Source organism: Argopecten irradians, chromosome 15 (genome assembly GCF_041381155.1).
Source record: "Argopecten irradians isolate NY chromosome 15, Ai_NY, whole genome shotgun sequence".
Taxonomy (NCBI): domain Eukaryota; kingdom Metazoa; phylum Mollusca; class Bivalvia; order Pectinida; family Pectinidae; genus Argopecten; species Argopecten irradians.
In genome coordinates this window covers 11,262,083-11,277,135 of record NC_091148.1, presented here as the reverse complement: position 1 = coordinate 11,277,135, position 15,053 = coordinate 11,262,083, and the positions used below count along the sequence as shown (strand labels likewise).

General features: G+C 36.8%; 1 protein-coding gene across 1 annotated transcript; it reads right to left on the bottom strand.

Annotated features, from left to right (window-relative positions):
• Positions 1 to 547: 547 nt before the first annotated feature.
• LOC138309337 (uncharacterized) lies at positions 548 to 9,594 on the bottom strand. Its single transcript, XM_069250514.1, has 6 exons — positions 9,472 to 9,594; positions 8,433 to 8,895; positions 8,015 to 8,198; positions 3,566 to 3,959; positions 1,874 to 2,070; positions 548 to 953 (listed from the first exon to the last, which is right to left on the bottom strand). The coding sequence occupies exons 1-6, from the start codon at positions 9,474 to 9,476 to the stop codon at positions 637 to 639; spliced, it is 1,560 nt and encodes a 519-aa protein (XP_069106615.1). The 5' UTR covers positions 9,477 to 9,594; the 3' UTR covers positions 548 to 636.
• Between the last annotated feature and the right edge of the window lie 5,459 nt (positions 9,595 to 15,053).

Sequence of the window (15,053 nt, the reverse complement as noted above, 5' to 3'; positions counted from 1 at the left end):
AAGAATGGAACAACACTAGTTCCCGCGATATTCACCTACATGTAGCAGTATCTGTGAAAATCATGCTCTGACTCCCTAGAGCGGTAGCAGAAGTGGGACCTTTTAGAGGGAAATAAGAGGTAATTATTTTAAAAATCTTTGAAGAAAAACACTTAACCTGTATGTTGTTTGGCTTAACATATCAGGTGAGCGATACAGGCCCTCTATGCCCCTTGTTTCAGAATGGTATGCTGTCTGTGTTATTTAGTTTGCTTGTACTTATTTATCTCTGTTCAGAAGTTCGCATTATGTGGGATTAAGTTATTTGCTTGTCCTCACAGGCTGCTATAGTCAAATAATTGGAGTATTTAGCATTTCCAATGCCTGCTATATAAGAACACTTTTCTAGGGTCCCAAATTTCACTTTCAGCTCTTGTTGAACCTTTGTATAAAAACTACCTGGCTATAAAGACCATTTCCCTCTGCCTCTTTGGTGGTCTCTATAGACAGGTTTTTTGAAAAAAAGAACATTTCTAAAGTTCAACAATGATATCTATAAACAACTCCACTGTTATTAGTAATTTTGTGTTTTATTCCTTATATCCGTAAATGATACATATGCAAGACATTTTTCCTGCCGTCTGCTACTTACAGTCGTTACAAATCTCGTCCGACACAGTCAGCGCACGAGAACACGTTGTCTGGGTCTACAGCACGCTTGATGGCCTCCAAACGAGCATAATTACTTCCCCAAAAGTCGTCTTTCCATGAAGGCGAATCAGCCGAACCTTCGTTTCGGTAACTTCCGTTGCCGTACGGTCGCAATTTTTCTCTGACCATTTGACCTTCTGCCACGAACTCATGTTCGTGGTCACCTAACCCAGACCAGCTGATACCGGTTGTCAAGGACATGTAACACTCCCGGAAGCCCGGATGTACTGATGTATCCGCAGTACCTACGTCATGGACTTTGCCTAAAACAAGCAACATGTTTTACCTTGAGGATTTTTTTTTCGTTTAAACATTGGATATTTGACAAATACTGATGTGTAACATACAATGTACATTAAGTGTTCTATCATATACATCAAGGTGCGGGTTGAGGTTCATTGGTGTGTAACATGGTTCCGGTCGCTAAACCGATAAATACAACAATTCGATCCATATCCAAATATTTCAATTTTAATTTCATATTGATCAGTTTTAAGAATACTTGTATTATTTTTCCGTAAAGTCTAACACTGGCGTGAACCCAGACTTTCCATGACCTTTTGAGTTAGAATTTATAATACATTGTGCTTAGTTGTAACACATGGGTACTGTATAGTTGTTAAATTTTCGCGGGTGTAAAATTTCGCGGTTAACTGTTTTGATTTTATTCCCGGGGTTTTATTTTCGCGAATTATCTTTCTAGCCTTTTAAAGTCAGATTTTTATGACAGGCTATGATATATGAAACCATGATTTTGATAAATTTCCAAAGGTATGAAATTTCGCAATTTTGGATAGATCCGCGAATTTAGCGAAATTAAAACCCCCGCGATTGCGAATATTAGCAACTGTACAGTACTGTGCAGCGGTGATGTTACAAAATATGGATACTTATACATATACATATATATATATATATGTGACTTTATACACATAACATTGCCACGGTGAAATGTCAAGGTCACAATTAAAGGCGTGTTCACGTGCATTTTTTCTGACGGACCCTAGAATAACAAACATAAATAAATAACAGCATTAATAGATGCTAGATACTAAAGGTCTATGAATGAGTTTATAATTTTTCTAAGTAGTATTTTTATTTGATATGATGTTTTATGATATTTACAGAATAGCATTCTAAAGTATATTTTGTTACAAGTGTAAAGACAATATCGGTAACTCACCTCCAACCCACGTTCCAGTTGCAAAGATGGCGGACTTTCCAAGCGGGAATGAAAATGCCAGATCAACCATGGCCTTCCTCCATGCCGGGGAAAAACTTTTATTGTTCATCAGGATGTTGGATATGTAGGTTCTGTAGTATTTAGGGTCAACGGCCGTGCGCTCGTATTCGATAAAGGACGAATAATTGTTATAGACACTGTAAGACAAAATACAACCAATCAACTGCCCAGAATCGATATAAAACATTTCAAATGTACAACAACAACAAAAAACAAAAAATACGATTATCAATTTTGTTAGAAGAACTGATATTATTACAAATACCAGCATGTATCTTATTGAAGTTCACTGATAACATTCAATACAATACAATGACACTGCATTGTTCTTCATATTGTACCAGGTATCCACCCTCGCTACCGATCTTGGCAATAGTAACCTAACCTGCTATAGTGGTATCCACCATTCTCTACCATAAATGTAGCGCCTTATATAGTTCCCTTTTTTCGCACTTTTTCGTGTAACATAAACATATCCCTACTATATATCATCTATAAAAAGTAGTTTCCGTTCCTGAACACTCAGTATGGTAATCAATATAAGACTCTTTCATATGTTGATATGAAGGATTGGGATATTCTACCCAAGGGTCACAAAATGTAGTAAAACAAGAGGCTTGCCGAGGGTTTTGCAACATTTTGTGATCCCGAGGGTAGAATACCTCGAAATTTTATTGCAATTTTACAACTATAATATACCGCCATTTTGAAATAAATTCGAAGAAATCCATGACTGGAAGTCAATTTTCCATACATGAAAAATTACGTGATATTTTCAAAACAAATTCCGTTGTTTGTATCTTTTATAGTAAAAACAGTCATACTTGTGAAACCAATTTTACCGAGGAAATAGAGATTGTGTTGACGCCGTGACGTCACGAGGCTTTATTGCATGGGTACCCATGCAATACAGTACCCATGCAATATAGCCTCAGGCGACATGAGTGTATTGCCCTAGACCAGCCAGTAATACACCTATAGGTATGAAAGAAATATTGTTTCTTTACATTATCTGGTAGTCCTAACGTTTCTACATGTCGCTAACAGATAATCATGCCAACTGTCCATATGTAGCTACATACGTCATTAATAAATCAGTTATTTTCCCTTTGGCTCAACTTTTGTGGAGGACACTAATTTAAAATTTCTTTGGGATACAAGTTCGTTGAGAGACACATGTACATAGTGATTGCGTGTTCATGTGGTGTCATTATTATTCAAACTTTTACTGTGAATGTGGATATTTTTGCGAGTGTTTATTTTTACGATTTGCATGCGCAAAACTTTCGCGGTGTTGTAATTTTTGCGATAGATACACTTTAACAACATTTAAAATATTACGCGGGGGAAATTTTCGCAACCAAGCGGTCATCGCATAAATAGTGTAAATTTACCCCTCACGTAAAGTTACACGTTTACACTATGTTTTCATTGAAAAAAAAACCAGTGAGTACCTCACCCTTGACCTAAAAATAGATGATTTAGACGCGTGCCCCCCTAACCCCCTAAACACATCAAATTTCGTTAGGACTTCAGGTTAAATAAACGAAAACCACGTAAATTAAACCTCCACGAAATATAACGATTTCGCAGTACTACCAGAACTACCATTGATCTAGCAATAGTACTCACGCAAATTTCTGCCACTCGGGTTTAAAGTTCACCAACTCATCCATATACTTGCGGGAGGCTGTGTCCCAGGTGCCGTAATGATTGGCGAATAGACTGATCTGTCCATGCGTTGCTCCTTCTGGTAATCCGTTAGTCATCATATATCCACCCCAGTTTGGAGGAGCTGAGAGGATAATCTCCGACATCTTTTCCAGCACTTGGTCTGCGACAGAAGTGCCGTTTGCCAGAACCATAGGATAGGCTATGTTTAGGTTGACTACACCGGGAGCCCCTCTGTGAATTTTAAAGGTGAACTTGGTTGATATACCGAAAGTTCCTCCACCGCCACCCCTCAAGGCCCAAAATAGACTGGAATCTGACGTTTGTGACTGGGTACCGTTCGGATCCGTAAGAACTTTGAAATGAAACAATGATGATACGATTAACAACATTTGAAAGACTACATTCTGCAATTCTGTAAGCAGTTCTTTACCAACGAGAACGGTAAAATGCTTGCTGCAATCATGAAATGGTTTAATATAGAATTAAGGACACTATAAATTGAAGATTGTATCGTTTGTCATTTGCAAGAAAAGGTCGACGAGAAGCCGGAAGCTTAAAACGCGACGTTGTGGAACGATTTTATCATCCAGCTGTTCCATTAATTTCGTTTCTCGTCGTATATGGGTGTCATAGTTTTAGATATAACATAATAACCTTTCAATAATTTTTATTTTCATAGTTTTTTCTAATGTAAATATATGGATTGAATGTATTTTTCTAATTTTCAAAGCCGCTATAAAAATAAGAAACAAATCATTTAATTCTTAATGATCATGATGTATACCGGCAATGCGAGAGGAAGCATTCTAAATTTAAGGATACATTTCAAAGGAAAACGTCGTTCATGTACAATATCTTTTCAAAGTCGCTTACAAAACATAACAAATCTTAGCGAAGATCTTGATAAAACATGTACTAAAATGATAAGAAACGACACGAAAACAATGTTATATCGGATGCCACTTCATTGTCATACACAGTACGGAAGTTCGATAGGGAAATTGCATTTTCAAATAAAATTTATTTCATAACCCACTGAAAGTTAAACACTCATGACACCAATGCATTTGATTAATTTTCAGACTAACTGATCAATGTACGATTTCTTTGATTTTCCAAATTGATACGCAAAGTCGATGTGTCTATTGTCTTCGGTTTTTCCGCGATTTTTTCTTCAAAGAAGTAGGGCGAAAAAGAATCGTCAATCAAAAAGTCGGATTCAGAATAAAAATAAACAAAATTGTTTCTGAGTGACCCTTATCGAATCACTGAAGGTTGTGTTAATATAATGAGATACAGCACCGTGTGAAATGAATTCTTCATCTTTCCTGATGGAAAACATTGCTTCTGCTTGATGTTTCAAATTTTCCACATAATGTTATGTTTTTTCTGCAAGCGGTCAAGGAATGCCAATGTTCATAGTTTAGTTTAAACACATTTTATCGCCATCATAGCAACAGGATCGGGCACAAGGTAATTCTAATTTACAGACACCCTCTCCATTACAATTTACAACTCATAAATTATATACATCATAAGATGGCTTTATATCATAAATATTATAGCTATTTTCTCAAAGAATATAGGACAAACTTATAAGAGAGAAGAAAGAGATAAATAAAGAGAGAGTAAGAAGAGTGGATATAACATCAATAGGTCACATGTTATTTACAAACACTGGGGCATGTTTTATGTACAGTATAATTAAACAAAGAAACTTTGTACCATCCAGTACAACCGACACTTAAAATACTATTACAATCAAAAACTTTCAACTTTTCTAAATGTTCGTCTCATCCCGTGCTAAAGGTGGCTTTCTCCATACATCACATGCTTCCATATAACAAGAATTTCACATAAGTGGATGTGTCGCCTGCACAGCATCATAAAAGATAGTTATTTACAGTTGAAAATATTGTTAATGATTAGGTGAAGTTATCAAGTCCCGTAACTCTTGCAAATATTGATGGATTTTGACCAGATTCAAACCCATCTGAGATACCATTGATATAAAGCAATACTCCAAATTTGGTTGAAATCGGACAATAAATACTAAAGTTATCGAACGGAAACCATGGATTTATCTGTTTTGACGATTTTAAAGTCCCGTAACTTTTGCAAATATCGACGGATATTAACCATTATCAAACTCGGCCGATATCTTATTGATATAAAGCAATATACCAAATTTGGTTGAAATCGGACAATAAATAATTAAGTTATTGCACGGAAACCGTTTGCCAGACGCTGACGCCGACGCCGACGTAGTAATACCTAAGTGTCGCCCTTGCGTTACAGGCGGCATAAAAACTGGCCCTAAGGTCTGGCTGTAGCAGGATGGCACATACAATGATAATATATGTATAACTATATACATATATAATGAAGAATAATAAATGTCAGTGTTAATGATCTAGAAACATTGATAAATGGAGCCAGTGTATTTCACAGGAAGTTTAGTTCTACAGTTCATGCAAGGGAGGGACCGTAATGGCCGAGTGATTAACATGTCCTGACATATAACCACAAGTACTCCACCTCCGGGATGCGAGTTCGAATACCATATAGTGCTGTTGCCAGGTACTGGACGGTAGTTTTTCTCCGGGTACTCCGGCTTTCCTCCACGAACAAACCTGGCACGTCCTAACATGACCTTGGCTGTTAATAGGAAGTTAAGCTTATAAAACCCACTCATTCAAGGGATGTTGTTTTCTGCTGTAGGGTACACGTATCTGAAATATTTTTGCGGCAATTTAATTTCGCGATTCACCACCCGCGAAATCCGCCAAACTTAATCACTCGCGAAAATAAATTGGTTTACAGTAACCGAGACCCTGTTAAACTTTTTGTGTAAGGTTGGTCTGGAGCTGCTCGTATATCCTGTTGTCTTGTAGCAATGATGTGACCTTGGCTTTTCCGACTTCGCATATTACAGAGATAGCTCCCTTGCGGGTAGGTATCAATTGTGACGTCATTATTTTCTCCAAAAACATATGACGTTACACTCACAGATGCATGACGTCACAATTAATAATAATACCTACAAGGGCAGATAACTCTGTAATATGCAAATACAGAATACAGTCATAGATGTACATGATGACTGTGGTTAACTTTGTTAACTATCGTAGTTAACATTGTTTTCCTTATTTTGTTTCCAACACCGTCACTTGGTATCTCAGGTGATATGCCTCCGCAGAACCAAGTTATTTATGTGCCTGCTACAACACAACTGGTGTTTTATCTGGAATGATGACACAGTTCATACCCTTAGGAATTGAAGTATCTCGCTGTGACTGTACTCTAGATATATTTTAACACACATTTGTATCACATCACATACATGGATGGGAGACCATCCTGAAATGGCCCGGGTTGTTCATATGACGTAAATATGATAAAGCAAAACAAACCGAATTTTTAATTGAATAGCTGAGTTGATGCTATTTCGCATTGCCTCTCTACTAGACAGTAAAATCCTTTTACCTGACGCTCTATGCTGCTTTCAAATGCTTGTTCACCTATTCACCTATGCATCTGTATAGTTATTGTCTATTCGCATTCTCTCTCATATTCGATCATAGTACAGTGTATTGATGAACATTTGATATTAAGACTCCAAGATGGTACAGTAGCCCTACGATACGAACTTGCGTTCCTTATATAAAGTTAATCTATCCGGATAGCTAATTTTCCGGACCGTCGGATTCAGTTTACGTATAATATAGTCAGTAATCAAACATATTCCCCGATATTTCCGTCGGATTGTGAGTTTTCCGGACTATCGGCGTCCGGATTATCGCGGGTCCACTGTATATGCATCGCAAGTGTTTGTCAGGTTTTAAGTTGCTATATTGATATGTTACTAAATTGACATAATTCCTCTATTTCATTAGGGAAACTATACGGGATAGTGGTATTTCTGCGTTTAAAGTGAATAGTCGGGCAAAGAAAACCAGTCTAAATGCGTTCATTGGCCTTCCAAAAGTTCTCACATATTAATACGACGGCCAAAATCTGCTTACGTTTCCCAGTTCTGACCATTAAAGTAAAGGAAAGTTGAAAGCATTAAAAGCGAGGCTGCGTGTAAATGTAACCACGGACATAGTCAGCCGGGAGGACGTTTTAGGATTCCTATACTTTAAATTAATTTCTTCGTACGCAGACAGTTTTTGGCGAGAGATTTTATTTTTCTATTTCATAAGAAATTATACTGGATACATTTACACCATTTTTACCGCCTTTAGCCATCCTTGCCCGACTGTTCACTTTAATATGAAAGCAATGTGCCATGACAGATACGCAAGGGAATGTTTCTTACCGAATTTCATTTATAGAATTTACGTATATGTATTTTCCTAGCTACTTCATGATAAAAGAAATAAATGCGTATGTAGGTTTCATTACCTGTACCCGTAGCAGAGGCTAGAGCTACTGATCCATTTGCCAACACGACTTCTACCTCGAGCAGATTATCCACAGCGAGGCCGAACATCCGGGACATTGGGCTATGGCCGCCTCCGTGTGTGTACCCTCCCATAGCAACGGTGTGCGCACTTCCACCAACTATCACACGGTTGTCTTTGTTGAGCTGAAACGGGAGAAAGATTACTATTTCTTTTAAATTATTATCTAATGTTTTCGTTCGGAAAATAATAAAAATGGAAAAAGACCCCCCAAACAATACAAACGAAAGTACAATATGAAAACATCAAAACACCCACCCGTCCCCACCCCCCAAAAAGAAAAAAAATACCCAAACAAACAAATAAACCAAAAAAAGCAACAAAAAACACTTATTTCAATTATTATCTGGCTGGCTTACCCTTTCGTACACTTTCAGCCAGGGGGCACCACTGCCAATGGTAACCTCACCATCCGGGTTCCGTCTAGAGGTCAGGTTGACATCAACGTCGGAAATGTTCCTCAAACTAATCTGGAAAGATCCATCTCCGGTGGACCTTCCGAAATAATCATGACCGGAAGAAATCACGGTCATGTGAAGGTTGTGTTGCCGCGCGAACATGAGTGCGATCTGCACTTCTTTTGTCGAGAATGGTGTTGCAATAATGTGAGGAAACTTTGTTACTCTTACATTCTGCATAATGACTATACTGTCGTATTCCGGTTGGTATGGAAATACCACATGACCATGCATTGCAACAGCAAACTGTGATTGTACCTCATTGCTTGGAAAGCATGGCATGCCGGGATAGCAGTACGTTGCAGCAACGGTGGACAATGACACCATCAGTAGCGCCAATATGGCAGTAAAAGGTTGATAACTCCTTCAAATAAAATTTAAATATTATCCGTCAGATAAAACATTAGATACTCAAGCTAACAGGATTAAAATGATGAAATGATTGACTGGTGACATAAATATAATGAGAAGCTGTTTATCATATGTAAAATATGCTAAATTCCTAGCAATACCAAATTAATCATAATTATGCATCCATTTAGGACCCTACAAAGAAGAAATTTTAAATAAGATTAAAGAAAAGATGTTGCAAAATTTTCAGATATTCGACAAAAACGAAACAAGCAAAAACTTTCCATCCCGCAAATAATTCGACTTATACGATATTGTATTGTAAATACCGATATGTAACCATTGCCTTGTCTGAATATTCTAGCACAAATATAAATTTCAAAGCTTACAAAAATATCATCCTTACCCCATTTTATGGTAATGGAACATTATGTTATAATACTTGAATATTTTGGCATGAATATCAATTCAAAGCTTCACTACAAAAATTATCCTCCTTGCCGAATTTGTTTTGACAATAGAACATTACCTTATTTGAATATTTTGGCATAAATATAAATTCAAAATTTTATTACACAAAAAACCTTACCCCATTTTATCCTAAAGACACAACCCAATCCACTCGGTATGTGTTTAGGGTTGAATCTTCTCCACTTCGCCTAAACAGACAGCTGGTAACTGTATGTGGGTGACTATATATACAGAATATAGGTAAAGAAACCCCTATCACTAGGTAACAGGCATATGCCTGACGACAGTCATGTCATAAGCTATAACGATAGTCAAATGTAGCGAACATGGCATGTGACCTTGGTCATTACGTGTAGTAGATTTTTACAATGATAACAACCTTGGTACGATTGTCGCCTTAGCTTGGATATTTCTAAATCCTCGACACACAGTTTCAAACCTGGTAAGAAGTGACATTGCGTAACATTAAACACAGTTCAATAATGGTTTAATATCATTAATAGTTATGAATATAACATGTTTTAAGTTTTAAGCTTTAAGTTATAATCATGATCAAAATCCAGTTAAACTAAAATCAGAACCTTTTGATTAAACGAATATTAATCAGTTGATACCGTTACTAATTAAAGGATAATAAAACAGGAAGATATGCATTTTATTTATCGCTATAGGTTATTTCTTATATACGTAAATAATAATTAAATGTTTTTGGAAATATGTATGATTTGTGTTAATGCAAAAAAATAATTGAATACTATTTTATAGATCCTGTCCAGTACGAATATGCTTTTAAAGATAAAATATGTTTCTAAATTTTATATACAATACATGCATGTAACCATGTGGAGAGGGCATATGTAGGCTTTGCCTGCTGCTCAATACAAAATTAAATCTTTTAATTTAATAAAACATTTTGAAATGAAATGAATATAAAATGTCAAAACGGACCCGCGTGGCTCAGTGAGGGAGACTACCGCAGTACAGAGGAATGCACATTTATCAGTTTTAACGATGATTAATCAAAATGATGACTATGAAATTAAAGATCGCTTTCATAGGGCACGTGTAGGGCCTGTATGCATTCACAACCTTCATACTACAAACAGAGCGGAGACTAATTTATTCTCTCTTCAACGGGTATACTGATTATGAATAGACAATCACAGAAAGCGAACAAACTCCGTATAGCTTAGTCAGCAAAACCTGCTTTTAAACATATATTAGGCTTTCCATTATTTCAATTATATTGTTATATATTATGCAAGCTGTAGAAATAGAAATAAACACATCTTAACGGACTAGGTATAGCTGACCTCTCACCCCAGTAACACGAGAACTGGTTTCATATTACTCCGCGGTACTCGACTAAGCATGCCGTGTTTGTTTGTTTGATTACGTAGCGTCTTATTAACAGCAAGGGTCATGTAAGGACGGCCTCCCATGTATGCGGTGTGTAGCTTAAATGTAGTGTGCGGTGTGTGCTTTGGGAGACTGGTATGCTCGTGGTGTGTCTTATTGTATAGTGGAGATGTTGCCCTTTTTATAGTTCTATAGCACGCCATGTTACATCGCACGGTCAAAACCTTTTATACATTAAATAATAGCAAAGACAAATTGAGAATGTAGGATAACTTGGGGAAAGAATGGTCGACATGCATTAAAAAAGATATAAGAGATCTACCATGTCAACCAGGTCCCATGCAGAAGAAAAGGTAATTATTTAACTTGCGCGATCCCAGAATTCCCGTGATCATGTGACCGAGAAAATCTCCGGTTGGTGTAATTTCCAACCGCATAAGATAACAAAACGAAAAAAGTCACATGTTATTTCATATATAACACTTACGTAGTGAATACCTCATAATGCAAGTTTACATATACATTTAAATGTCGTACTAAAGGAATGCAATAGATAGCCAAACACCACCAAGAAAAGTACAACTCATTGCCATATTAGTTAAATGACCTTTTTCTGCTCAAGCATTTATTGTCAGCTAAAATGACAGGGAATAATTTGAATGCTTGATGTTTAAGTTTTCTATCACAGCCATGGACATAACCTGAATAAGACTCAGTATTATACCCTGGTACGCTTTAAATTCGCATGGTCAATATTTTGCGGGTTCCTATTAAGAGCATTTTCGCGGGATTTTATTTTGCGGTTCATTAATTCTTACAATTACATATATGTAGGTATGTGAATGGAGTACTGTATTTCGCTGGTATTAAGAATTCGCAGGTTTTAGTGAAAACGCGAATAGAGCCAAAAATAATCCATCCACGAAATTTGCCCCATACACAGTATACATTGAACATTTTCTAGGCAATGTGTTGTAAATGGCAATTTTCTTCCGAACGTCCCGAGCTACTTTGTAACTCCTCCAACATGCAGGTCTTTATTTTGTCTTTTAAAAGTAGGTTTCGCCCAACCAAATTACTTTTTTTGTAAAATCCGATAAACGGAAGAAAAACATATTAAAAATACCTCAATTTAATTTCTTTATGTGTATGAGATTGAATAAATGTATTTTGAATATAAAATTGAAGGAAATCCTTAATTTATTACGATTGTCAGTCAGACAGAATAGTATGCAAATGAAGCTGCGATAGATTGTGTTGTCGAAGTTTCGCGCATGCGCATTGTTACGCACTGAAAGTAAACAAAATGGCTGAACGAAAGCGTGCGAGAAAAAAAATGTGTCTGCATCGGCAACAAAGGCGAGGAAATTAGAATGGAATCGGTAGCACCCTACGATATCTCTAGGGAATGAAAAGATAGAGATAGAATATAGCAATAGAAGAAACAGAAGCCACGTCTCAAGCGTAACTTGCCCGGATTCTGTTGCACGTGATGAGTTTTTCAACACATATGCCAGCGTACATACAGCGACAGACTTACTAGATATATGTTTGATGTACTACGCTAGCGAGCGTATGTAAGTAACATGAAGTGTCACTGTCACTGCTATCTGACTTTTTGTTGCACGCTTCCGTTTGTTATTGCGGCCTCGTTTTGGAAAAAAAATGTCATGTTCTATGTAAAGCTTTACTTCGTTCTATTCTTAGAGGGGTATTTTCCTGGTCAAGCTAGGCAACTGACCACCCATATTGTTTGCTGTATGCATTAAAAATAATCTGAAGATTATATCTATATACAGGATAAATTTCAATTTCATGGTGTTTATATTTCATTCATCCTCGATACTCCAAGGGTTCCGATCACTTACGATCTCTTCACCCCTGGACTATATCATAGTAAAAAAATGGAGACAACAGAACATAACAGGTAATTTAGTCATTTGGTGTTCATCAAAAAAGCCGTATACCAGTACACTTTGGTTATCTGTGTGCTTTGATGTTAGGCGTCGCTCTCTCTGTAGTCTTCAAAGGAAATCTTTGCTGGCTTGTGATTGGTCAAATGTTTTCCACTTCAATTTCACTATGAGATAGTCCAGGGGTGAAGAAATCGTAAGTGATTGAAACCCCTGGAATATCGAGGATGTATTTCATTGGGCGAAACCTACTTTTAACTTAGCTAAGTTAAGCCGTTACGAAATGCTAATATTGCGAAATACTTTGTGCCTATCGCAAAGTAGTTATGGTAGTTATGGGCATTGCGAAATACTTTGTGCTACATGTTAATTGCTTTGGACTGTTTGCCAGATATCATTTGCGAAATGACCATCAAATAAAACAAACACTTTTAGTATCATTATTTTTGCATCATTGTCAGTGTAGAGGAATATACGATATTTCTTTCATACCTACAGATGAAATACGGGGTAGGATTCAAAACGCAAACGTGACTAGAACTGTATTAACAGATTAATGTGGAGAGAACTAGTATAGACCTAGCCTGTTGTCTAATCCAATTGTTAATATTTATAACTAAGCAATCTTTTGTTAAACTGAATTTATCCACAATATATAGTGACAATAAATATTGAAATGTTTTACATATTATTGCAATTAATAGTCAAATCTCGATGGTTCGAGTGACTTATAGGAAAACATCGACAATAATGCAAGAATGAAAAAGGTAAATGTGTATTTCACAATAACCAAGCGGTTTTTACACGTCTTTATATATTGAATATATTATTTATTTTACCCTTATTATTACGAAATTAGATAAGAAATATAAGTTATTTATACCATCGCTATCATATTTAGTTAAAATTATAAGTCTAGGCGTATTTTTAATCAAAACATCCTATTACTAGTACATTTATTTCTTGACTTTCTTAACGTCTTGTTACTACAAAATCATATCAAAAAGTTCAAGATGGATTTTACATATAGCTGTTTTTGTTACATATGCCTGAGGAGGCCAAATTTGTAAAAGGAAAGACATTTGTATTGTTCAGGGAAAAAAAAGTTGCATCAGAAAACGTGTTGACTGGATAACACAATCACCACGCTCTAAGTATTGGCCCTGCAGGTAGGGCGTTAGAATTGTACCTGCTGCCCCTATTGCATGATCGTAAAAGGCGACTAAATTTAGGATCTTATCTTTTCTATTCTTCCTAACTGACTTTATCTTTCCTAATGCCTCCCTTGGCACCGCCTCATTTTTGGCCTTGAGTTGAGCGTTCGCCCCTGTGAGGATGGCTCTGGGTTCTGTCCCCTGGCCGAGACACACCAAAGTCTATAAAAGTGGTAGTTTCTGCTCCTGCTTAGCGCTCAGCAAAAAGGGAGTGGGACGACTGGTTCGCCCGTTGTCAGTATAATGTGACCGGGTGGGGTGTGTTGCTTGGTGTCTTCGGCGGCATGCTCCAGTAGATCCACTATACAAGAAGACACTACATGAATATACCGCAGTCTCCCGAAACACGCACCTCGCACAACATACACACAACACACCGCATGCATGGGAGGCCGTCCTTACATGACCATAGCTGTTAATAGGACGTTAATTAATCAAACAAACAAACAAACAAACTAAGTTTAAGCCATCGTGCCAAATGGACAATTATATTGGAGGTTTTCTTTTATTCACCCTGGATAATGCCGGATCCCATAATTGAACTGACATTTTGGCAGGTTTCCATCGCGGCATTGGCCGTCATTTGCGCAAAATAAATCAACTACATTGTATGCTTAAAGTCGTGAAGGAAAGAACTCAACTGGAGCATACAATTCCAAGTAACCGTTGACAGCTCAAGTGCTCAGCTGATTCCGCGAAATACACCTAATGACCTGAAAACGAAAATAGGCACAAACGATAAGGTAGTGAATATGTTTGTTTTTTTCATTTTAATTACAAATAAAGAAATATTTAAAAGAACGTGATTAAAGCAAAACAACTCACATGTGTTGAACTGGCAAGTCGGATCGCCCTCTTTTCTTACGTTGAACAAAATATTACTTGTGTGCTTCGTATCTTACTTCGCACAAGAAATGTAGAGATCCTACTCGCCAGTTCGATACACGTGAGCAGATTTGCTTACTTATATTATGATAAAATACATATATATGTAGTATCAATTTATTCTTTGAGGTAATTTATTGTAAATAAACAGTTCTTTTCTTTAGTAATTGAATCGTTAATGGTATGTGTTTTTAATGCAGTAAACTAATATGTAGTAAATACCTAGGGGTGCACTACACGCATACTGCCAGAGGTCTTATTACATGGCTACCCATGCAATTCAACCTCGTGACGTCACTACTATTTTCTCGGTAAAATTTTAACGTAGT